Genomic DNA, 24,388 nt, shown 5'->3' on the forward strand with positions numbered 1-24,388 from the left:
ATAGGGAGAAAGGGAATGAAGTTCTGAACTGGGCACGAGGTACTTCCCTTGAATCTTTGTAACAGCTCTACCAGGGGAATAAGAAACATTATCCTTTGTTTTCAGATGAGAAAACAGGCTCAGAGATTGAAGTCATGTCGCTAGAAAGTAGTCAAAGGATTAAAACCCCAGGTTGTCTGGCTCCAAATGACCATGTTCTTTTTGCTAAACAATGCTTCCTCCAGTAAGGGAAAGCTTTGAAACCTTGTTTACAAAGTCCATTCTGTGGAACACTAACGAGGCAAGATGTTCCACAAGTATAAATGGCTTCATTCCACGGTCAAGTAACCTTGGGAAATGCCAAGCATGTTAAAGGCAGTGAAGTACTACATAAAAGAAATATTTAATTTTATTTAATTAGCTCCCCATACTCATTTGACTACCAAATCCAGATTTTTTTCTATTTAACAATTATTAATATCGCTGAAACTAAGTAAAATAATTTGGCATAAGCTTAGTTAAATGACTGAATAGAGGAAAAGGGGTTGAATGAGAGCTTTAAAATGGAAATTCAGTTCACAAAGCAATTAAAATAAAAAAACTAGCAGTTATGAGGGAAGCATTAAAAAAAGTGTAAGATACAGTCTGTGCTCCCGGTGTTGCTGGGAGAACAGGGAACGGGGAGGATGGAGGGAGTCAGAGGCAAAAAGGGAAACAGGCATAAAATAATACCAACCAGGTATCTTCAATGCAAGTTCTTGGTGATTCACGTGGGCTGAGGCTGAAGAGAAGATTTGGGAGAGAAAAGAGACTTGAGCTCGACCTTGAGGGATATTAAGATTTAGACAAGGGGAGAAGAGGCTGGGAGACACTGAAAGGCAAAAGCACGTTTGGAGGAGAGTGAAGAAAAGATTCTCAGAACTACGCAGGGAAATAAAATAGGATAGGGAGGGTTGGTCCAGATTCTAGACCATCATACATTTAACCATTGTGTCAGCAGTGATGGAAGGAAAGGTTAAAATCTGAACGATCATTTAGAAAGTGGGTTAAACTGGATAGTAAGTATGATGAGATAGATTTTTGAATTTTACAACTGGCAGATTGAATTTCACAAGCCTTAGAGCAGAGTTAATAAATGTCTGTCTAACCAGTCAATCCTCTAATCCAGTCCCTCTTGCTCTACAGACCTGATAACTGAAGCCCAGAGAGATCAGTTGATTTCCCTAATGTCACACAGTTCACTAGCAGCATACTTGACATGAGAACTCACGTCTTCAGGCTACCAAGAAGTACAGTACTCATGAATGGAGCATAAAATAGTGCCAAAGAAAGGAAGTGTAGAATGGGGAGCAAGGCGAGGACATAAATCAGGACGTCTGATAGAGGGACGGTTTCTGTTTGAAGAGGTCTATTTAAAATAATCAAGACAACAACCAAAAACCTCTTTTAACTCCTTCTCTACCACAATTTAGCCCAGTAGCTTTTACAAACAAGTATGATACATTTAGAGGTTGCTGTCAGTAAAAAAACAAAAATTATAGAAAAAAGGAAATTACATTTCTAAACCACAGCATATCTCAAAAAACATATAGGAAAGGGTAACGGAAAAGGACAAACTTTCCTGATAAAAAAATGGTCTGCAAGAATCCTCCCTCTGCCTCACGTTATAATCCTTTACCTGTATTTGGTATTTACTATTGCGGACTTACTCCACATCTATTTGTTTGAAACGTGTTTGGTGCCGGGACTAGCTTCAAAGATACTAACAACAAATAAAAGAAATTCCACAAGGAAACCCTGGGGTGACCAAAAAGGCAAGACTAATTTAGGGTAAAAATTTGACGAAAAAGATTAGATTAGGCCGCGTGAGCACCTATGACCACGAAATCACCCTGGGATATTAAAAATATATATAGGAGGGGCGAAAAAAGAGCTTCCCCAGAAGTGTGGGGCCCACTTTTGGCAGGAAAAGTCGGAGCCTAGTGGACGAAAAACACCAAAGGCAAACGTGGCAGCCATGCGGCAAACATTATCATTTGGCCGCCAGCAGAGAACTCCAGAAGATAACGTGGAGATTCTCCCGCCACCGGGGTCACCCCGCCGGATCTGGCTGAGGGAAGGTTCCGCCCCGCGCGACGTCAGATAAAGACTACCACTCCCGACCCGCACCGCGCCCAACGGCCGGGCTGCCGGAGCGGTTTAAGGCGCAAGGCATTGTGGGATTTGTAGTCTTCCCCTCCCCCGCTCATCCGAGGCGGGGCGATCCTATTTTTTGTAAATAACCGGCCCTTTCCGAACCTGCTTCCCTTTCCTCCCTTTCCCTCCCCCCACTTTATTTCCCCGAGAGTTTGAAAATTCCCGCGAGCCGGCGCCAGAGGCCGGAACGCTCGCGAGAACTCAGGTCCCCGCGCCGCGATCTCCTTCCCCAGACCCCTCCCTCTGCGCCCTCCCCCGCCCCGCCCGGCGTGTGGGACTCGGTGTCTGCCGAGGGTAATGCGCAAAGCGGGGCCGGCGCGGGCCGAGCGGCGCAGGCAGGGTCGCGGCGGGGAGCGGCCACCTTTTCGTCGCTGAGCGGTCAGCCGGCCTGCAGCCGGCCGAGGCGCCCTCGCGGGTGTGCATCGGAGGCGGCCGGGGAGGTCGCGGGCGGAGGCCGGCGAGGCGAGCGGCAGCTTCCGCGGGCCGGAGGGAACGCGCCCTGTCTGTGGCGGCCTGTCTCCCGGGAGATGCTGTGACGGACCCGCGCGGGAGGAGCTCGCGCCTCGCCTGGCGCCCCACGGGACTCGGCGGCGCGGCGGCTCCGTCACCCGCCCTTCGCAGGTAGGGGACAGGGGCGGGGGTTGGGCCGGCGCGGCCTGGGCCCGGAGCGGCCGCCGGCTCTCGCGCCGCGCGGGGCCTAGGCCGGGCTCTTGCTCGCCCCGCGAGCCGCGGGCGGACGCGAGGGGCGGCCGGTACGGCGCGCTCCGGGGCTCCGAGGGAGTTACATAACGTCTTTCGCGGCCGAGCGGTGGCACATGGCGGCGGAGCGTCCCCGCGGGGTCCCCCCCCAGCGCCTTCCGCGCCAGCAGCCCGGTCCGCAGCCCGTCCAGGCCAGCCTGGAGCTCGGCGCCCCTTCCCCGCTGCCCCCCGATGCGGTGGAAACCTTGGCGGGCCTTCCCCTGGGGGAGCCCGCGGGCTCTTGGAGCGCGGCTCACGTTGCTGTGTGCTCCGCATGCTCCTGGGCCTGGCTCGGGTGAGTCCGGAGCGGGGAAGAAGTCGTGATTTGAAAAGGACGGTGAATTTGGTCGGGTCAGGGAGATTTAAAATAACAGCACACCTCGAAGTGGGTATTAAATTGCCCTACTTGTTCCACCGGGAAACTTCAGGACGATGACTTTTGTTACGGGTTGACTGCTTTTTGGGGGGGTCGGAAGGAGGTTAGTTTATTCTCAAAGCCAGCGAGGTTCGTAGTAGCTGTTATTATCTGATTTCAAATAGGCAGTTTGAGCAATATCTGGAAGAACCTGGATCTTTTAGGATAAAATATAGATCTCTTGGAAACGCTAAAATTTTCAGTTTATTCTCAAAATATCTTAAAGAGCCGGTAGATTTTGAGAACCTTCTTCCGTGAGCTTTCCCTAATCGGGTCTGTGAGAAGAGAAGAAATAAAGGTAGTTTGTTTATTCTGTAGGATTTGGCCGGGGATGACAAGCCCAGCTCAGACTAATGCTTGAGAGCGCTCCAAGTGTGTGAAGTGCTGTGGGAAGTCTGCGTTCTCTCCGTACTGTAATTTTTGATCCTGATTTTTCGATAACCCAGTACCAAAGTGTCACCAGTTCGCAAAAGGGCAGTAATTATTTTTAAAAAGTTGGTTTTTTTTTTTTTGTAAGATTGCTGTACAGCGCGTTTGGGATGGACACATCTTGATTTAAGAGGAAACAAAACGTTGTTTCTTTCCTTCTAACCATGAAAATTTTCAGGACCCGCTCATTTTTTCCTCAAGAATGAAGTGTACCTTCCCTAGATTAGGTTAACGGTCTCTACAACAAGTCTGTGCTGCTGTCCAGCCTCAGCAGTTCACAGAATCGTGCTTCACCTGTTCCAGAATCATCCCCAATCCTGGAACCATTTTCTTGAAGATGTACTTTGATGTTCCTTAGCTGGTGTCCTTCAGCTTGGAGTGCCATCTCTAACTTTTTCAAGTTCTCAAATTTCAAGTCCTCCTTAGCTCACATGCCATCTTTTCTATGCAGTCATTCATTTTCCTTTATCCCACTTCTTCCCTGGGATCTCTCAGCCTATATACCTCTATTGTAGCATTTATTTGTGTCTGATATTCTGATGCTTGACTATGTATCTCCTCTTGTAGACTGTAAACTCCCTGAGGTCAGGAAGTAGGTCAACTTTCTGCTCTGGCATTTCCTTCCCAACACAGTGTTTTAAAAGCAGTTGGCAATTAATAAATATTCAAATTAAGTTTGAAGGAACAGCTGCTACAAGGCTGAAAGTTTCTGGGTCCACTGATGTGGTTTACATTTAAATCATAACTCTTCTTAGTCTTTTTTTTTTTCCCCAGTGAGGAAGATTGGCCCTGAGCTAAAATGTGTGTCAGTCTTTCTCTGTTTTGTACGTGGGATGCTGTCACAGCCTGGTTTGGTGAGTGGTGTCTAGGTCCGGCCTAGGATCCAAACCCGCAGACCCTGGGCCACTGAAGTGGAGCGTGTGAACTTAACCACCATGCCACCAGCCAGGCCAGAATTCTTACTCTTTTTAAGAGTCAGAAAGAAAAAAGGAAAAATAAGTTGGACCCAATATTGAGTTTTCTTCTTTTTGATAGACTTTATTTTTTAGAACAGTTTTAGGTTCACTATAAAATTGAGTAGAAGGTACACACTCTTTCCTCCTCCCACTCCTGCGCAGCCTCGCCCGTTATCAATATCCCCGGCCAGAGTGGAACGTTTGTTACAGTTGATGAACCTACGGAGACATATCATTATCACCCAGAGTCCACAGTTTACAATTCGGGTTCGCTCTTGGTGTGCTATTTTCTGTGGGCTTGGACAGAGGTATAATGTCATGCATCCATCACTATAGAATCATTCAGAGTAGTTTCATTGTCCTAGAAATCCTCTGTGCTCTGCCTGTTCATCCCTTCCTCTCCACCAGCTCCTGGCCACCACTGATCTTTTTACTGTCTCCGCAAGTTTTGTTTTGTCCAGAGTGTCATATAATAGGAATCTTGCATTATCTAGCCTTTTCAGATTGGCTTCTTTCACTTAGTAATAGGCATTTAAGCTTTCTCCATGTCTTCATGGCTTGATAGCTCATTTCTTTTTAGCCCTGGATAATAATAATCCATTGTCTGGATGTGCCACTGTTTATTTATTCCTTCACCTACCGAAGGACATCTCGGTTGCTTCCAGGTTTTGACAGTGATGAGTAAAGCTGTTATAAACATCCATGTGTAGGTTTTTGTTTGGATGTAAGTTTTCATCTCCTTTGGGTACATAAAGGAGTGGGATTGCTGGATTGTATGGTAAGAGTTTAGTTTTGTAAGAAGCTGCCAAACTGTCTTCCAAAGTGGCTGCACCATTTTGCATTCCCACCAGCAACGAATGAGAGTTCCTGTTGCTCCACATCCTTGTCAGCCTTTGGTGCTGTCAGGGTTCTAGATGTTGGCCACGCTAATAGATGTGTAATGTATTGTTGTTTTAATCTGCATTTCCCTGAGGACATATGATGTGGAGCATCTTTTCATGTTATTATTTGCCATCTGTATATCTTTTTCAGTGAGGTGTCTATTAAGGTCTTTGGCCATTCTTTAACTGGGTTGTTTGTTTTCTTGTTGAATTTTAAGAATATTGAGTTTGTAAAAGTTGATTTTATGTTTAATATTTCTATTCTTGTCCCTGCTAGTATCTTACTATCCTAGTTTACCACATGTTTAGGACCTATTAGTTGCAAGGCATTGTGACCCTCTGGAGTTCACAGGAATAAGATACGACTTTAGCCTTTTAGGAATTCATAGTATAGTGGGGAAGACAGGCAAACACAAGTAATAAATTTAAAAAAATCATATTTAGGATTGCTCACCTGAAGATGGAAAGGAGTAAGCTCAGAGATGAAGTTAAATAGGAAAGGATGGATCTACCCAGAGCATCCTGGGAATCTAGTCCTTGAGCGATAGGTGGGGCTTTGGCAGACGGGCATGGAGGAGGGAACAGCATAAAGAAAAGAATGAAAGTGCTAGGCAATGGCAAACTGATGAAGGAAGTGGTTTTGGGAGACAAGGCTGTTAAGATAGTCTGGGTCTGCCAGATTTTGGAGGGCCTCGATTACCTGTGACTGGAGCTGTTGGTTTTTATATGCATTAGGGAGTCATTGAAGGATTTTGAGAAGAGGAGTGACATAACCCTTCTGTGCTTTATCAAGAAAATGAACAGTGTTTTCATTAATAGCCACTGTGGTGTTTCTGCTCTGCCTGTCTAGACCTTGGGAAGGAGTTGAAACTGCGTAAATTACTTTTTAGGGGTTGTCAATGCTGACAGGTCATGTAGGCTGGGACTTTACTTAATTTTGTACAATACTGAACATAGCTGCTGAATGCGTGTTTGTGAACATATATGTCTTTATATGACATGTTCTTTCTCATAATTTTTAGAAGTTCTCCTCAGTGTGCTTAGACTGTTAAAATTCACCCAGTAAATTTGGGATTTGAAAGTTTTTGAAGCAATTTTTGTTCTGTAGATTCAAAGGCCAACTTCTAAATTTGAAAAACTTTTTCTTTCATTCGCTGAGCGTTTTTTTGAACTCCTTTGTGCCAGGCACTAGGGTAAGCTGAGTCAGAGAGATAGGTATTCTCTTTTTCTGCAAGCTTGGGTGTGACAAGAAGGACGACAGAGTATAGAAATAGAGTGTTACATGTGCTAGTAAGTAGTAGAACCTGGACTTAAAGCCAGTTCTAATTCCAAGTTTGTGCCTTTTATTATGTTCTGAATGGAACCTATGATTGTGCTTCAACTTGGTATTTCTCAGACACTAAGGGCTTTGAGAAATTCCTTTTCCCTTGAAATAGGCATCAATATATTAGGAAAGTTTGAGAATACTGCTCTCATTCCAAGGGAACTAAAGGGGTAACTTCCTTTGGCTCTGTAGAAGCCAGATCTAATTAATTTTCAGGACCAGGAAGTGAATTATAATTGTTATCCTAACCCTAATGAGTCATCTAATGAGAAGGAGAGGTGGTGAGATGAAGATAAAGGGACACTTAGGAGGGGCTGATGTACTGAGGTTAGAGAGGAAGTTATAGACTGAGCATTTAATTTTTGTGCATCTGGCATTTTAGCATATAGTAAGCATTTGGTATTGAATGAATTAAGAAATAAACTTAGAATCAATAAGCTGTTTATCCATTGAATGTGGGAAGTAAGACAAGAGGATCACCAAGGAAGTTGAGCAGCTTCAAGAATTCAAAGTTCTGGGGTGGCCCCGTGGCTGATTGGTTAAGTTCGCGCGCGGGCAGCCACGGTTTTGCTGGTTCGGATCCTGGGTGCGGACATGGCACAGCTCATCAGGCCATGCTGAGGCGGCATCCCACATGCCACAACTATAAGGAGCCCCAACTAAAAATACACAACTATGTACTGGAGGGATTTGGGAAGAAAAAGCAATTAAAAAAAAAAGATTGGCAACAGTTGTTAGCTCAGGTGCCAATCTTTAAAAACAAAACAAAACAAAAAAACAATTCAAAGTTCTGTAGTCTTTAAATTTAATTTCTAAGTTTCTAAGGATAGTACTAACTTAACATTGTTACAATGTTAACCTTTTGTGGAAATATCTGGGCCATAGACCAGATCTATGGGGTACTTGGAATGTTTTAAACTTGAAAACCTAGAAGCATGGTTTAGCCCATGGTCCATACAGATCTGAGTTCTGTTTGTGATGGATTAATGCAATAAATGTTAATTTGTTGAATTTATTTTGGCATAAGATAAAGAGTAGTAATGATAACCTACCCACTGATAAATTCAAGATTTTAAATGTTTCACAAAACATTTTACTTCCTTTTATTTTAGATTAATTGTGGATTTGTATAAATTGTCTTTCAAGGTTTTTCCCCACTTTAAGTTTCTCTTTTATGATTTGGAAGTTCTCATATTTTGGGATTTAGTGAATGTGTCAAATGGCTCTCTCTTACCTTGTTAGATTATGATTCTTCTCCTTTGAGTTTTTTTTTTCCAGACCATTACTTTTTTCTTTTCCCAGAGAAAGTTTTTACTTCCATGTCAGTTTTCAACTCCAAGGTTACTATCTTTTGAGGGTAGCCACTGAAGCAGTGTTTTCCTCAAAAAGTGATGTCTGTGCACACACACACATAGATAAGGAGAACAGATTGATGGTTACTACAGGGAAAGAGGGTGGGAAAAGGGTGAAAGGGGTAAAGGGACACACGTGTGGTGACGGATAAAAACTAGACTGTTGGTCCTGAACACAATTCAGTCTGTACAGAAACTGGAATATAATAATGAAATTATTGTACACTGAAATTTACACAATGTTATAAGCCAATATGACCTCAATAAAATAATGTAAAAAAAATAAGGTTTGGGTGCCTGCCCAGTGGCATAGCAGGTAAGTTCACACGCTCTGCTTTGGTGGCCTGGAGTTTGCTGGTTCTGATCCTGGGCGTGGACCTGTGCATCACTTATGAAGCCATGCTGTGGCAGGTGTCCCACGTGTAAAATGGAGGAAGATGGGTACAGATGTTAGCTCAGGGCCAATTTTCCTCAAAAAAAAGAAAGAAAAAAGTTTATGTCGCGTGCTTCTCAGAATGAGGGTACCAGTGACATAAAGATGTGGTGGAGTACCTGAAACCATAGGACTGATACGGTGTCAGTTTTACCTGAAGATTTAAAGTCTGATTACTGCCTAGTACATAGAAGTGGCTTCATAGATTATAGCTTCCTCTTCCCACCACTTTTTTTTGAGGGTGTGCCCTTAGATCTTTTATTCATCTGTAGTTTACCATTTCTGTATCATACTGAGGAGGAGGTCTTTTTTTTTTTTTTTCCAGAAGGGACAGCTAAATTGTCTCAGGACGTTATTAAAAGTTTGTAATTTTCACAATGATTTGAAATGTTACCTTTGTCATAAGTGAAATAGTTCAGTTTCTGGTCTCTTGCTTTCATTGATCTGGTTCTCTATGTCTATACAGTATTTTTTGATCTTCTCAGAGAACTACCTTTTGATTTCATTGATTTTTTTTTTTTCTTTAGTTTTTCTTTTTTTCTCTATTTCATTAATTTTAGCACTTCTGTTCCTTTCTTCTGCTCATGCTGGGTTTAATTTGCTCTTCTGGTTTCTTAAGGTAGAAGCTTAGGTTATTGATAGGAGATTTTACAGGTGTTTAGTGCTATTAATTTCCCTCTGAGCACTTCTTAAGCCACATCACACAAATTCTGGCATGTCATCTTTTCATTTTCATTCAGTTCGAAATACTCATTTCACTTTTGATCTCTTCTTTGATCCATGGGTCCTTTAGAAGTGTTATTTAGAGTCCAAATATTTCTAAATTTTCCAGATGTTTTTCTGTTACTGATGTCTCATTTAATTTCAGTGTAATCAGAGGACATAGTTTGTATGATTTGAATCCTGTTAAATTTGAGACTTCTTTTATGGCTCAGAATATGGTCTATCTTGGTAAGTCATCTGTGTGCATTTGAAAGAATGTGTAGTCTTGTTCTTGGGTAGAATGTTCTATAAATATCAATTAGGTCAAGTTAGCCGATTGTGTTTAGGTTGTCTTCATCCTTACTGCTTTTCTGTCTAGCTCTATCAGTTATGAAGAGAGAAGTGTTGAACTCTCCAATTACAATTGTGGGTTTGTGTGTTTCTCCTTTCAGTTCTCTTAGATTTTGCTTCATATATTTTGAAGCTCTGTTATTTGATACATAAATGTTCAGGATTGTTAATGTTTATTTGGTGAATTGACCCCTTTATCATTATGAAATTACCTTCTTTATCCCTGGTAATATTCTTTGCTCCGAATTCTATTTTGATGTTAACATAGCTGCTCGAGCTTTTTTTGATTAGTATTAGCATTGTATATCTTCCATTATTTTACTTCCAATCTATCTAATCTTTTTGTTTAAACTTGGTCTTGCTTTTTTTTTATCCAATCTGACAGTCTCTGCTTTTTAATTGGAATGTTAAAGTCATGTCGTTAATGTGATTATTGATGTAATGTGGTTAGGTTTAAATTTACCGTCTTCCCCTTTTTTCATTTGTCCCATTTGTTCTTTTTCCTCCTTTTTATACCATCTTTTGGATTAACTTTATTACGACATTTTATCTCTTTCATTGGCTTATTAACTATATCTGTGTGTGTGTTTTTTAGTGGTTGTTCTAAGGCTTACCGTGTGCATCTTTAAATTATTACTGTCTTCAGACAACATTACGGCATTTAATGTATAGAGTAAGAGCGTTGTAATGGTATGCTTCCATTTCTCTAGGCCTTTGTGCTATTGTCATTTGTTCTACTTGTAAATATGTTATAAACTCAATATATTGGTATCATTTTTTCTTCAAATAGACACTTGTCTTTTAAAGAGACTAACAATAAGAAAAAAAGTATATATTTACCAGTTTTCGTAGTCTGTATTTTTTTGTGTAGATCCAGATTTCCCTCTGGTTATTATTTTCCTTCTGCCTGAAGGAATTCCTTTAACATTCCTTCTAGTGCACATCTGCTGGTGATTGTTTTTTCAGCTCTTGTATGTCTGAAAGGTCTTCATTTTGCCTTTGTTTAAAAAATATTTTCAGTGGGTGTAGAATTATAGGTTGACAGCTTTTCTTCCTTTCAGAACTTAAAAATATGTTGTTGCATTGTCTTCCAGCTTGCATTGTTTTCAGTGAGAAGTCTCCTGTCATTCTTATATTGTTCCTCTGTGACTGTGCCACTTTTAAGGTTTTCTCTTTGTCCCTTGAGTATGATGTATTTTGGTAGAGTTTCTTCATGTTTCTACTGCTTGAAGTTTACTAACCTTTTTGGATTTGTGGGTTTATAGTTTTCCTTAAATTTGGCCATTAGCTTTTTGAATATTTCTGTCCTCTCCTTTTGGAGATTCCTGTTACACATGTTAGGGCACGAGGTTATCCCATACCTCACTGAGGCTCTCTTCTTTCCCTCCCTGCCCTAGCCTTTTTTCTCTTTGTGCTTGATTTTAGATAGTTTCTTTGTGAGCGTTTAAATTCATTAATACTTTCTGTGTCTAATCTGTTAGTCTCATCCAATGTATTTCTCATCTCTGGAAGTTTGATTTTGTCTTTTTTACATCTTTCAAATCTTTCCTTAACATGCTCATACTTTCCTCTGTCTTCATAGGGATTATATCTAGAATAACTGATTTAATGTCCTCATCTAGTAATTCTAACTTCCGTGCCATTTCCAAGTCTATTTCTATTGGTTGGGTTTTTCCCCCTTATTAAGGGTCATATTTTTTTACTTTTTTGCATGCTTGACAAGTTCTGATTGGGTATCAGACGTAGAATTTTACTTTCTTGAGTACTGAATATTTTTGCATCCCTTTACATATCCTTGAGCTTTGTTTTGGGATGCAGCTAAGTTACTGGGAAGCAGTTTGATTCTTTTGAGGCTTGCTTTTTGAGGTTATTTAGACAGAACTAGAGGAGCTTTTAGACGAGGGCTGATTCTTCTCCCTGCTGTTGAAGTAATCAGTACCTTTTTGAGTAATCTAAGTGCCCCATGTGTTAGGAAGTTTCTCCACTCTGCAGCTGTTCCTGGCCCTGTGTACCCTCTGGGAATTATTTCTCCTACTTTTTCAGTGATTCATTCTTGGCCTCTGGTAGTTTCCTTACATGCTTACGCTGATCATATGAAGATTCAGGGAAACCCACTGAAGATCTCTGGAGCTCTTTGTATGGCCTTTTCTACTGCACTGTTGTGTCCTGTGAATTCTAGCTACCTTTGGCTTTGTGGCATTCTCAACTCTGTCTCCTCAACTCAAGGAGACCCTTGGGCTCTATTTGGGTTTCCCCTCCCTGCTCTGTATCCTGGACTGTACACAGTAAGCTGGGGCAGTCCTAGAGGTCATCTTGTTTTCCTTTCCTTTCCACTGTCCTGTGCCTCCTTGTTGTCCAGTGTCTAAACACCTTGTTTCATATATTTTTTCTCTGTTTTTAGGTGGGAGGGTATATCTGGAGTGGAAATCACAGTTCTCTTTTTAAATACTGTGACTGAGCCCGTACTCCACATCATACGTCATCTTTGTTTTATGTTAAAAACAGCATAACAAAAAGTACATCCAGCCTAAGAAATAGAACATTTATTATATTTCACTTGAAAATTTTTTATTGTGCATTATTTTTTCACATGAGCTTTAGAATCACCTTGTGGAGGAGATGTTTTAAAAATTCTGTTGGGGTAATCTGGATTGAGTTGCAGTGATCATGAAACTGTTTTTGCTTAATGTCCATGAGTACTCCACAGAATACACTTTGGGAAAAGCTGCCACATAGAATTCTGAAGATTTTAGCTCTGGAGAAATGAGTTTGGTCTTAAGTTTAATGGGAAAACTGCTGTAAGCTTCAGTTTACCATTACGCTGGTTTTATCAAGGCTATAGAAGACCATCAGAGGGGAAAACAATGTAATTTCAATGTGATTGTGGCCTTTCCTGCCTAAATTTGTCTAAAAATTTCTTTGGTTCTAAGATACTTAGGAGGAGAGGGATATGACCAATTTCTGTAAATAGAATGCTTTTGGCATCTAAAGCTTGAGTTTAGGACCCTTAGATAATTATGAGGTTTTTGTATTGGAGGCTAATGGTCATTACTTTCCATTGACCGTATATTACAGTAATTATAATCTGAGTACTTTATTTTAGATTATACTTTTGGATCTACTTTTAATGGGAGGGAGATCTCAAACATAACTTTTACAGTTTTTTAAATTAGTAGTAATAATGATAAGTTTTTTGAGGCAGTTGATCAGATTTTCATCTAGAAAATAGCATCTATAGCCTAAACAGAAAATTAAAACTCATGTTTTGTTAACTTATTGAGTGACCTTTTCAAATTTATTTTTTTCACATAAATTTTTGGGAGGGTACCTAAGTACTTGCCAATTATAGATTTGGGTATAAAGAATAAGAATGACAAAGAACCAGAAACTGGAGATCAGAAGACCTTTGTTCTAGTTAGAGATCAGGCATTTGGCAAAGGCTGCGTCATTGGGAATGGAAATGATTGACTAGAATGCAGAATTTTTTTTTGGTAAAATGGGCAGTTTTTGGTGCCCACTTGTATTGCGTGATCAGGGGAGGAAATGGAAAAGGAAACCATTTATTCATGTCTTCAGCCAGAGTTTTGTGCCCCCTCCACAGGGTGGAAACTACTGGGATTAAAATGATAAGTAAGGTACATATTTGTTCCCTAAGAACTCTCAATCTTGGGGATACAGAGAGGCAGTTGTACAGTGTAAGTGCCATGCATGAAAGGGGAAGTACCAAGTTCATCAGGAATGAGTAGGAGAATTGGAACTTAACCCAGATATGGGGGAGTGAGGGGAAAGCTAGCGATCCAAGGAAAGTTTCTTGAACAATCATTGTTTTAGCTAAGTCCTCAAAGTTTCTGGGTAGGTGATAGAATTATTAACCAAGAGAGGAAATAGAACAAAAGGGCCAGATTTGTAGACAGGAAGGAGAAAGATTGTTTCATTTTGGAAATGTCGAGTTTGAGGTGTCTTGAGAGCCTCCAGATGGAGAATGATTAGTGCTGTGTGTTGTTTTGGAAGGAATTGTGGTGTTACTGTCATACAATATTTGAAGTCATGGAGTGACAGGGATTTCTTTCTCCAAATGACCTGAATAAGAGAGAGAGAGGATGTAAGTCTTTTGCCTACAGGAGATAAAGTTCTAGAATTGCTAGGTCAAAAGATTTGTTCATGTATAATTATAATCTGGCAAATTATCCTCCAAAAAGGCTGTTAAGGTTTATGGTCCCACAGGAGTGTTTATGCACGTGTGTTTCCCTTCAACAGTGATTGGCAAAAATGTATCATGATTTAACATGGCATTTTCTTGATTGTTAGTGAATATTAGGTTGATTTGCACCTTCTTCCCATCCTAAGATTACATAAATATCTCCTGTGTTTTCAAAGTTTTTTTATTTTAGATTTTGTTCTGTTTTTAAAAAATTCTTTAGGTAATTATTACTGATTTTATAAAAATTAAAAATGTTTTTAAAATCTAAGCCATACTGAAAAGCGTAAAAAAAGGGAATAAATCACCCCAAATTTGGGTCACATGAAAGTAAACAGTGCTAAAGTTTTTTTAATATTTCAGACATCTCTGTGTGCAGATATACAGATAGAAGAATTCATACAGAGGCTAATTTTATGAAATAGACTAAACTATAAATGTGATTTTCTTTTGAAAATTAATTTTATAAGAAAAATAAACTGAAATTAAAGGACAGGAATTATTAAACTTATGATATTTTTTTTTAAGGAATATATATTATTACTTCTTTTGCAGGGAAAGATTTGCCCTGAACTGGTATCTGTTGCTGTCTTTCTCTTTTCCTTTACCCCTCCCCAGAGCCCCAGTGCGTGCTTGTATATCCTAGTTGTAAGTTGTTCTGCTTCTTGGATGTGAGCCGCCACTGCAGCATGGTGCCTGACAGAGGGGTGGTGTAGGTCTGCACCCAGAACCGAACCTGGGCTGGCCCTCTGATAATTCTTTTAATGTGACAGTTATTTCTTTATAAAAATGGGTTTTTTTGTTTTGTTTTTAAGAAAGGGATCTTTTAAGAGTGGCTGTTATACTATTGTTTTACCACAGGTTTGATTTTGTTAGTATTGATTTTCTTCCCTGAGAGTGGCTTGGGCTGAGTGTTACAATTGAGCGTAGCCCCTCCTGGGGAACCTTGTACCTGGCATCGCTCTCCTGCCAGGGAGACTCCTTTGAACTTTAATGCCTTTCTCCCAAGAAGGCAGTGCATTGCCCTGGAAGATGGCCCTCGGCTGAGGTCCTGTGGTGTAATATGGAGTTGGAGGCTTGCTACACCTGGAATTTTCCTGGAGTTTTTCTAGGGTTATCCATTCAACCCTTCAGTTTACTTCTCTCCAAACTGAAAGAGATTAGCATTCTCTTAATTTTCCTGAATTTATCTTCTTTCTTCTGTACTGCTTCATGATATGCATGTACACACACACTTTTATTCATTGTCTAGGTATTAGGGAGGCATGTGTAGTGTGTGCGTAGGTAGTGTGTAACTCCTTTCCTAGAAGGGGTGGCAGGTTGTACCAGTAGTGTTAGTTGGGTAGTCCATAGCTCCTTTCTGATTTGAAATATGCTTTTTATCGTCTACTGAGTTTTGGTGGTTCTCTGACTAGATTATCTGCTTCATTGATCTGTTTATCCATTACTAGCCTTATATCACATTGTTTTAATTATTATAATGTAACAGTATGTTTTTAGTATCTGATAAAGTAAATTCTGCTTCTTTCTCTTGTTTGGTTATTTTTAATATTTGGTTATTAAGAGCATTCTTGTATATGCCTCTTCCTGTATATATTTTCAACATGGGTATGTAAGAAAGTCTAAAGTAAACGAGTGTATCTTTATTCTTTCAGACAATAAAAGGACTAGGAACGAATTTCATACATTAAGCATTATTATCGTTGTTGTTATGTAGCCATATTTTAGATTCTCCATTTATTTACCAGTACTTTGGCACACCATTCTTTCTGTATCTCAGACCTTCTATCTGATCACTCTTCTACCTGAAGCTCCCTTCTACCTGTAATCCTTTAGAATTCCCTTTAAGGGAGGGTCTGTTTGGGGTAAAATCAGTTTATATTTGTCTAAAAATGTTTCGTGTTTGTTCTTAAGGAAATTTCACTGGTATATAATTCTATGTTGACAAGTATTTTTGCTTAGAATTCTGAAGATATTCCAGACTTCTGGCTTCCACTGTTGTTGTTGAAAAGTCATTTCTTTTTATTTATTTTACCTGGAATTCACAGGTCTTCCCGATTTCAGAGAATTGGTGTATCTCTATAAGTCTGGGAAGTATCTTTTAGAATGTTGCCTCTTCCTTACTATTAGTGTTATATTTTGGGGGAGGATTCTGAATAAATATGTTGGATCTTCTCTATTGTCTATAACTTTTAACTACTCATCTCTTTGTCTCTCTGTGTTAGATTCTGGATAAGTTTTGGGGCTCTCTTTCTCTTTCTAGTCTACTGTTTTACTTACCTTTTGAGTTTGTTTTTGTTGTCTGTTAAGTAAGTACAAAAGAATTGTTTGTGGAGTGGGTACAAAAGAATATTTGTAAGGAATCATGATGCACTCCATTCCAGTTCCTTTTCCTTCTCTGAAAGGTAACTACTGTTGTGCATTTTGTGTTTATTATTTCCTTGTTTTATTCTTAGTTTTGCTACATATATTTGTATCCTTAGGCAATATTTTGTTTTATTATGCAGTCTTTTTAACTTTATAACTGTAATTATTCTGCATGTATTTTGTGCTACTTTTATTGTTTACTGCTGTATTCTGATGTATGTCCATGTTGTATGTAGCTGCAACATTCTCATTGCTCCATTAAGTTCTGAATTTTGCTTGTTTCATTTTTAACTCCAGAAGTTCCATTATTTTTTTTTCAAATCTACTTGACCATTTTTCATTATAATTTTTCGTTTCCTCCTCATTAGCAAGCTAAATCTTTGCTGTCTTTAAACATATTAAACATGCTTATTTTCTGTTCTCTGATCATTTCAATATCTGAAGTCCGATAGACTGATTCTGCTGACTATTGATCATGATATCCTTGCTATATTACTTTGACTGAGTTCATTTTCTCAATTCTTCACCTGAGTATTTTCAGGTAACATAGTCTGAATTATGGCCACTAATTTGTGAAGGGGAATTTTCTTTTTCTGAGTGGAGCCTTGGAGCCATGGTCAAAATGAACAGCTCTATTGCTGCCTGTCCTGCACAGTGCGTGCTTCTCTCACTCAGCTTTACGCTGATCCAGCTCTAGGGAGTTCAGTGGGCTCTGTTAGCCCTAAGGTTTATCTTCTGCCTCTGTGGACCTCAGAGTGCTCCCAACAAGGTCCAATCATCAGGAGTGCGTTTGGGAGCTAACCCTCAAGACCCAGGCCAGCTTACTGTCTTGCAAAATTCCTACTGTCTTCTCTTTTGGCTTTGCCAACTCAGTAATCATTCAAAAAGATACTTTTATATTTTAACCATCATTTTTGTTTGTTTACAGTGGGAGGGTCATTAGAGAATCTAGTCTTCTATATGTTAGAAATGAAAGATAATTCTAGATTTTTTTCCCTATGCAATTAAAGACATGTGCCAAACTCAATTCCTGAGGTTACTTTGGTTTTGGACTTTTTTCATGGACTTTCTTCCCTTTTACTGTAGTAGTAGTTTTTCTAAAATATATCTGTTTTTCCTGTTTGTTTGTGAAGTGTTCTTTGAGAGTAGGTCAGGCCATAAGATTAATTGCATTGAACCAGTTTTCAGAGAATTTAGGAAATCGTGTATATGCTTAGAACATCTGCCTTAATGAATCTTTACTCTCCTAAGGCTGTTTGGGAAGTATTTTCTTAGGAGAGAATTCCTCAGACCCAGAAGCAGATAATATGTATTTTGTAGTCAGATTTTAGTTTTAGTTTATTTACTTTTGTGTGGTGCCTTTTTTTTGTCTGGCTAGAGATAATCAAGTGTATTATAGTATAAATATATCATAATAATGTTATCTTTTAAAAATATTTACAGTGGAAGTATGCGAGACTTAACAGCACAAGTGACTAGTGCTCTTCTGCAGTTTCCAGAAGTGACTGTTCAAGCCCTTGGAGAAGAGGAAATAAGATTAGAAGCTGTGCTTCGTGGAAAATTTGCTGCAGGTAAAATGTTGGTGAAAACTTACTGATTTGATTGATTTGTAAGATAAATAATAATAAGCATATATTGGAGTTTCTTTATGTGGAAGAAAAAAAAATGTGGTTACAATAGTCTTATGTAAATATATAACATCTATAACTACGTATATAATATCTACATACTCCAGGACACATTTTCACTGACTCTCTGGGGGGGTGGTTATAGTTCATTTTAAAATACCATATGTTTTATGTCTTTTAATATTGAGGATCTACATTTGGAAAGTAGAAATAATGTACAGCTGGTTTTCCTTTTAAATCAGTAAGTGTTATTAGTTATGAGCTTGGATTAGAACCTAAACGGTCTAATGAGTAGGAAAATCTGATTGTAGGGCCCTGGGTGATACAAAATATTCAGAAAGTCTTTTTCTTAATTCCATTAATCTGAACAAGATCTTAATATATAGTTTAGGTTATATAATACAGCAGAATAACATACCTAAGGAGCCATTAAATTACAGATTTCAGTCTAGTGAAAGATACTGCAGAAGACTTGTCTGAAAATGAAATTCACAGCTGTTCTTCCTAGCAAAAAGACAGCAAAACATGTATCAGTCTTTTGACTATTTACAGTGCTGTTCTCCTGAATATTAAAAGTAGTAACAGTACTTATCAGGCACTGTAACAACTTTTCATTGAGGTAAGTATTAGACTTTTCTAAGTAGACACTGTTCTGTGTAGCTGAGAATCAAATAGGATGAGTAACTTGATCCCAGCTACACAGTGAGTTGCAAAAACAAGCTTTGACCCCATGCATTCTGGGTCCCCATCTGTGCCATGCTGTTTCCTTGACCTGTATAGCCTCCCTCAGCTATATCGAGTATATCCAACTATCTACTTGGGTGCATGATAGGCATCACAAATATAGTAGTAAAAGTTACCACAATTCATCTGGTGGCTCAAGGGAAAATGCAGGGTCTGTTCTTCATTCTTCTGTTTTACTCACTTCTCCATATCTTATTCATCAGCAAGCAAATCTCTTTAATTCTGCCTCTAAGATGAATCTCCAGTCAGTCCACTTCATGGCCGCTAACCAAGCAGAGGGTATCATTCCCTGCTTCTACTCTGTGCTCCTCCCTTATTGTCCATTCTCTGCTTAACAGCTGGAGTGACATTTAAAAATATGAATCAGATTGTCACTGTCCTGCTTAAAACTAGCCTCCAGTTACTTTACGTTGCATGCCGAATAAAATCCAAACATGATGAGTAAGGGGCCAAGAAGGACTCCTGGTGTTTCCTATTGTTATACTAGTTGTGTCTTATCTTCTCAGTTAGTTTTGAACTCTTCAGGGATAGAATCATGTGTTATATTGTGTAATTCCCATAGTACCTAGTTTAACTCTTAAGGTATAATATAGTGAAAGTGTGAGTTTTGGAGTTAGACAGACTTGGGATCCACTTTTGGCTCTGGTATTTGTAGCTGTGCAGCCTCAAATGAGTTATTTAACTATGTGAAAGTTTAGTTGCCTTATCTCTGTATTGCAGTGGGACAAGGAGTAAATGAGATGCTGTGTTTAGGCACATAGCATGGCAGCTTTACTGAATGGTTACTTTATTATTGCTGCAGTAGTAATTGTTCAAGTTATTTTACTAATTTGAGGACCATTCTGTTCTATAAATGCTTAAATTTCAATTTGGAGATAATATATAAAGTTGATGAGTAGTGATCCGTGTATCGTGTATGTAAAAGAGCTAACGGCTATTTAGTTTCGTTGTGTACATACAATATTATCATAAGCAACGTTTTTGGTTTTTTTTTTTCTTGTAGGGAAAAACGGACTTGCTTGCTTGGCTTGTGGTCCACAACTTGAGGTGGTAAACTCTCTAACAGGAGAGCGATTGTCTGCATACAGATTCAGTGGAGCGGATGGACAGTCTCCTATAGTCTTAGCTGTCAAAGAATTCTCTTGGCAGAAGAGAACTGGATTGTTGATCGGATTGGAAGATGCAGAAGGGAGTGTCCTCTGTCTTTATGACCTTGGTACATCAAGAGTGGTTAAAGCAGTTGTTCTTCCTGGAAGGGTAGGTACTGTTGAAGATATGTGGGTATTCTGCTTTCAAACGGAACCCCTGTTGGTTACATGGTTCTGTTCGCTTTGTGAGAATTCATTGAGCTATACATTTCTAATTAGTTTACGTTTATAGAAGTCTTATTTTTTATTAAAAAGTTCAAAATAAAAAAGAGGTGAAAAATATTATCCAAGAAATGTAACATTTAAAATGTAGCTTTTATTCTTAGTTAGAAAATTGCAAAGTAAAAATTGTGATGACGTATAGTGTCACAATATTCTTTTATATGAAAAGTATCATCTGAGTCTTGTTCTTATTTCCAGTTGTATTTTATGAGGACATAAAGTTTATAAAAATATTGTATTCATTACCGTGGTATTTTTTGTCTTCTCTGTTTTTTCTCTTTTTAGACTTATATCCTTGGAGCAATGTGGAAAACATGTCTTCATTATTGTTTAAGATTTGAATAATATATTTAAGTAGTGGTCTCATTTGTAATTATCATTTGTTCTAATATATCTATGCCTTTTACATGCCAGATATCTTATCCACTAGTAATTGTAGAAGTACTTTGAATTCAGGTTGTTTCTTCAGCAGGTTTATTACTGCTCTTTCATACATGGTGAGAAAAATGTGTATACTTACAAACATATAGACACACATAAATATAAAATCATGGAAGAGTAGTGTGATATATACAAAAATATATATGCACATATATGTAATGTATATAGTGATAGAAAATTTTTAAAGTTAAAAGAGAGCTTAATGACAAAATAATATGTTTTTACAGTTGAAGAAACTGACCCAGTGGGCTAATGTGAGGGTCTGAAGTAGTTGATAGCCTGATATCTTATGTGTACTTTTGCCAGTGATGATGTTTGTAAAGGCAGAATTAATTTAGCACTTTATTGAGTGCTCACTATAGATCAAGTTATTTGTTAGATTTTAGGGATAAATAGGTGAATTGAATTTAATCCATGCTGTCAAAAAGCAGTTTAGTGGGAGAAGACAGATAATAAGATTATAGCATAAATATAATAAGTACTTTGATAAATTCAAGCACTTGGACCATGGAGAACACCTGGATAATTTGTACTCAAAAACGTTGGACATTTCAGGCAGAGACCAGCCTGTAAAAAATCACAGAGTATGGAACATTTGGGAAACTAGGCTTTTTAGAATGGCTGGGGAAGAGAGGAAGGAGGAAGTGGGGGCCAGAAATGGTGAGGGTTGAGATTGTGAATGGCTTTATTTGCGATTAGAGTCCTCCTCTTAAAGTCTATGGTGAAATCATTTTAAGTTTAAAGCAGAACTCTGGTGTAAAAAGCTTCTTGGATTGGGATAGTTCGGATAAATAATGATGAACTGAACCAAGGAAATGGCAGCAGAAATGGAGAGGATGGGACAGATTCAAAATATATTCAGAAGGTAACATGGACAGGACTTGTTGATCATTTGTATAAGAATAATTGAGAAGGAACAAGAGTTAGCTGAGTTCCGGGTTCATCAGTTGTGTGGATGGTTGCTATCACAAGGGAGAGGGACTATAAGAGAAGGAAGAGGTTGGAAGAGTAGTGATAGATACCTTCAAAAGAAGTTCAGTTAACTATGAATTTTCTGGCTGAGGCACCATATCCCTTCTTAAATCTGTTTGATTTTAACTGCCTTATTTTAAAATTAATTAAGATAGCATTGTCATTTACTTCATATAATGTTTGTATGAGGAATGCAAACATATTCCTTAGCCCTCCCTGGGGCAATTGAAGAGAATATGTATTTGTAGACATTATTACTGTAATTTAGAAAAGGAAGACAATCCATGAAATTATAGCTTTCAGAATTAGAAACACTATGGAATGTTTTGTGTACTCATGAAATATAGACAGAACCAAGCTTTTATAGACAGAGCCAGGCATTTGTCTCTAATAGTAAATTATAGCCTGAAACAAACTTTAATCTTAGCTCATAAACCATTGATAACAAATTTCCTCTTTTCTTTCTAGGATGTTCATCAATATTATAGTAGAAATCATCAAATACTTGATTATCATATATCATACCTAATTAATTTTTGTGAATTAATGGGAAACAAGGAAAACTAAATGTAAAATAAAATATGGACTATTAGTTACCGATATTTAAAATTTGACCCATGAGAGCTAGCCTTGATGACCTAGTGGTTAAAGGTCCATGTGCTCTGCTTCAGCAGACAGGGTTGCTGGGCACAGAACCACACTGCTTGTCTGTCAGTAGCCATGCTGTGGCAGCAGCTCACATAGAAGAACTAGAAGGACTTACAACTATATACAACTGTCTACTGGGGCTTTGGGGATGGGGGAAAAGAAGGGAGGAAGATTGACAACAGATGTTAGCTCAGGGCAAATCTTTCCCAGCCAAAAAAAAAAAAAAAGCTAAAATTTGATCCATGAGATGAAGGGGGAAAAATATAACTCTGCAATGTAGCTACAGTATGATTTTCTTCAAATAATTTCAATCCTTGTTAAATGTCAGTGATCCAGTCACTGCCAAAACTTTGTGTGAATTCCCCTTAAAATACAGCCCATTTAAAGAAGGTCAGACCTCTTCAGGCTTTAAGGCATAAACAGGACTTTTTTTTTTTTTTTGAGGAAGATTAGCCCTGAGCTAGTATCTACTGCCAATCCTCCTCTTTTTGCTGAGGAAGACTGGCCCTGAGCTAACTAACATCCGTGCCCATCTTCCTCCCCTTTATATGTGGGATGCCTACCACAGTATGGCTTGCTAAGCGGTGCCATGTCCACAACTAGGATCCGGACTGGCGACCCCCGGGCCAATGAAGTGGAACATGCTGTGCCATCGGGCTGGCCCCAGGACTTTTTTTGAAAAGAGTAATCAGCAAATTTTTCTGGAATGATTTATTTTTACTCTTCCTTAAGAGAAGAGGCTATGTAATCACATAGTAGCTGGTTAAGAGCTTTAAAGTGAGAAAAATCCAGGCTTGAGTTTTGCACGTAATGATCGTGTGACTTGAATAACTCAGTTAAACTTTCTAAGTCTCATAATGTTTCATTTTTAAACAGGTATAATGATGTATAGTCCAGTATTGGGGTTATCGTGGACATTAAATGAACAAATTAGCACAATGCCTGACATATAGTAAATTTTCAATAATATCAATTATTATTTCAACTGATTTTTTATGTATTGAAATAATGGTAGAACTTCTCTTGTGTCTGAAGATTTCATTATGTTATTCAGATTCGCAAGTATCAAGTGTAGATTTGATTCTATATTAGAAAATGTTTAAATCTTAAATAAGTTTATAACTTTTACAACTTTATTATAATTGTATTGTGTACTAAATCTTTATAATTTATAAAAATCTAAATGTTTTATAATTTTATTATAATTTTTATCATAAATATTTAATCATGTTATAACTAACACGTTTATATGTTTTATAACTAAAATGTTTATAACTAATAACTGCTTTAACCTCAGAATTTGTTTGTTGTGTTTTTAATTGTATTTTCTCACTTTGTATAAGAAAAGCAAATCATATATTTCGCTTTCTAGGTGACAGCTATTGAACCTATAATTAACCATGGAGGAGCCAGTGCAAGCACTCAGCATTTGCACCCAAGTTTGCGATGGCTTTTTGGTGTGGCAGCTGTGGTAACTGATGTTGGACAGATCCTTCTTATTGACCTGTGTTTGGATGACTTGTCCTGCAGTCAGAATGAAGTGGAGGCCTCAGGTAATTGGTCATTCTTTGCTTGAAACCAGAAATTCAGCACCTGAATGTTCTGGTGCAATGGATTGATTTTTAAACATAGTCAAAAACTCTTATATAGAAGCTTATTTACATATCTTTGTTTCTTTTGTTGTTTAGACCTATTTTATCGTTTTGAGTACTGTGGATACTTTTTACATGGGATATTCTATTTTGTTGATGAAGTGTTTATGTACTGAATTAGGTCTTGAAAGAGAGAGGGATGTTGATTTCTTTGTTTCCAGATATACACTTGAATAATATCTCTTATTAAGTAAGAGCCAGAAGAAAGGCTAAAGGTATAAAATCTTGATCCTTGTCAAACAGTAAAACTATCCTGCTTTGTAGGATCTGATGTAGTATCTTTGGCATGCTGTTTATGTTCCTTTGGTAAGACCAAGACAGAAATAAAGTAATGTCATAGGAAATAGAGTAGTTGAAAGTTTTCCCTCACAAAATGATATCCTAAAATAGAACTAATGCTAGTTAAATTTCTAAAAAGTGAAGAGAGACAATTTTTTCCCTGTAATTCAAATGCTTATATTTATAAATCTACTCTTTATTAAGTGCTTTCAGTTCTTTTTGGTTTTTTAATTTATGGGACTCTCATTTGATTGGTTTATGTAGAGAGGAGAGCTAACATAAAAACTTTAAAAAATGTGTAGTACTTTTAAAGTTTCAGGAAAGGACCATTTG

At 38.4% G+C, this 24,388-nt stretch overlaps 1 protein-coding gene across 1 annotated transcript in view; it reads left to right on the top strand.

Annotated features, from left to right (window-relative positions):
• Positions 1-2,662: 2,662 nt before the first annotated feature.
• The window catches only part of AHCTF1 (AT-hook containing transcription factor 1), an 88,104-nt gene continuing 66,378 nt past the window's right edge, over positions 2,663-24,388 (top strand). The window contains exons 1-4 of the mRNA XM_044762662.2: positions 2,663-2,796; positions 17,765-17,892; positions 19,697-19,950; positions 23,497-23,677. Of these exons, the coding sequence (XP_044618597.2) occupies positions 17,772-17,892; positions 19,697-19,950; positions 23,497-23,677 (556 nt within the window). The 5' untranslated portion in view covers positions 2,663-2,796; positions 17,765-17,771. The remainder of the gene's footprint in view (positions 2,797-17,764; positions 17,893-19,696; positions 19,951-23,496; positions 23,678-24,388) is intronic.

This window comes from Equus asinus, chromosome 30, assembly GCF_041296235.1.
Source record: "Equus asinus isolate D_3611 breed Donkey chromosome 30, EquAss-T2T_v2, whole genome shotgun sequence".
Lineage (NCBI taxonomy): Eukaryota > Metazoa > Chordata > Mammalia > Perissodactyla > Equidae > Equus > Equus asinus.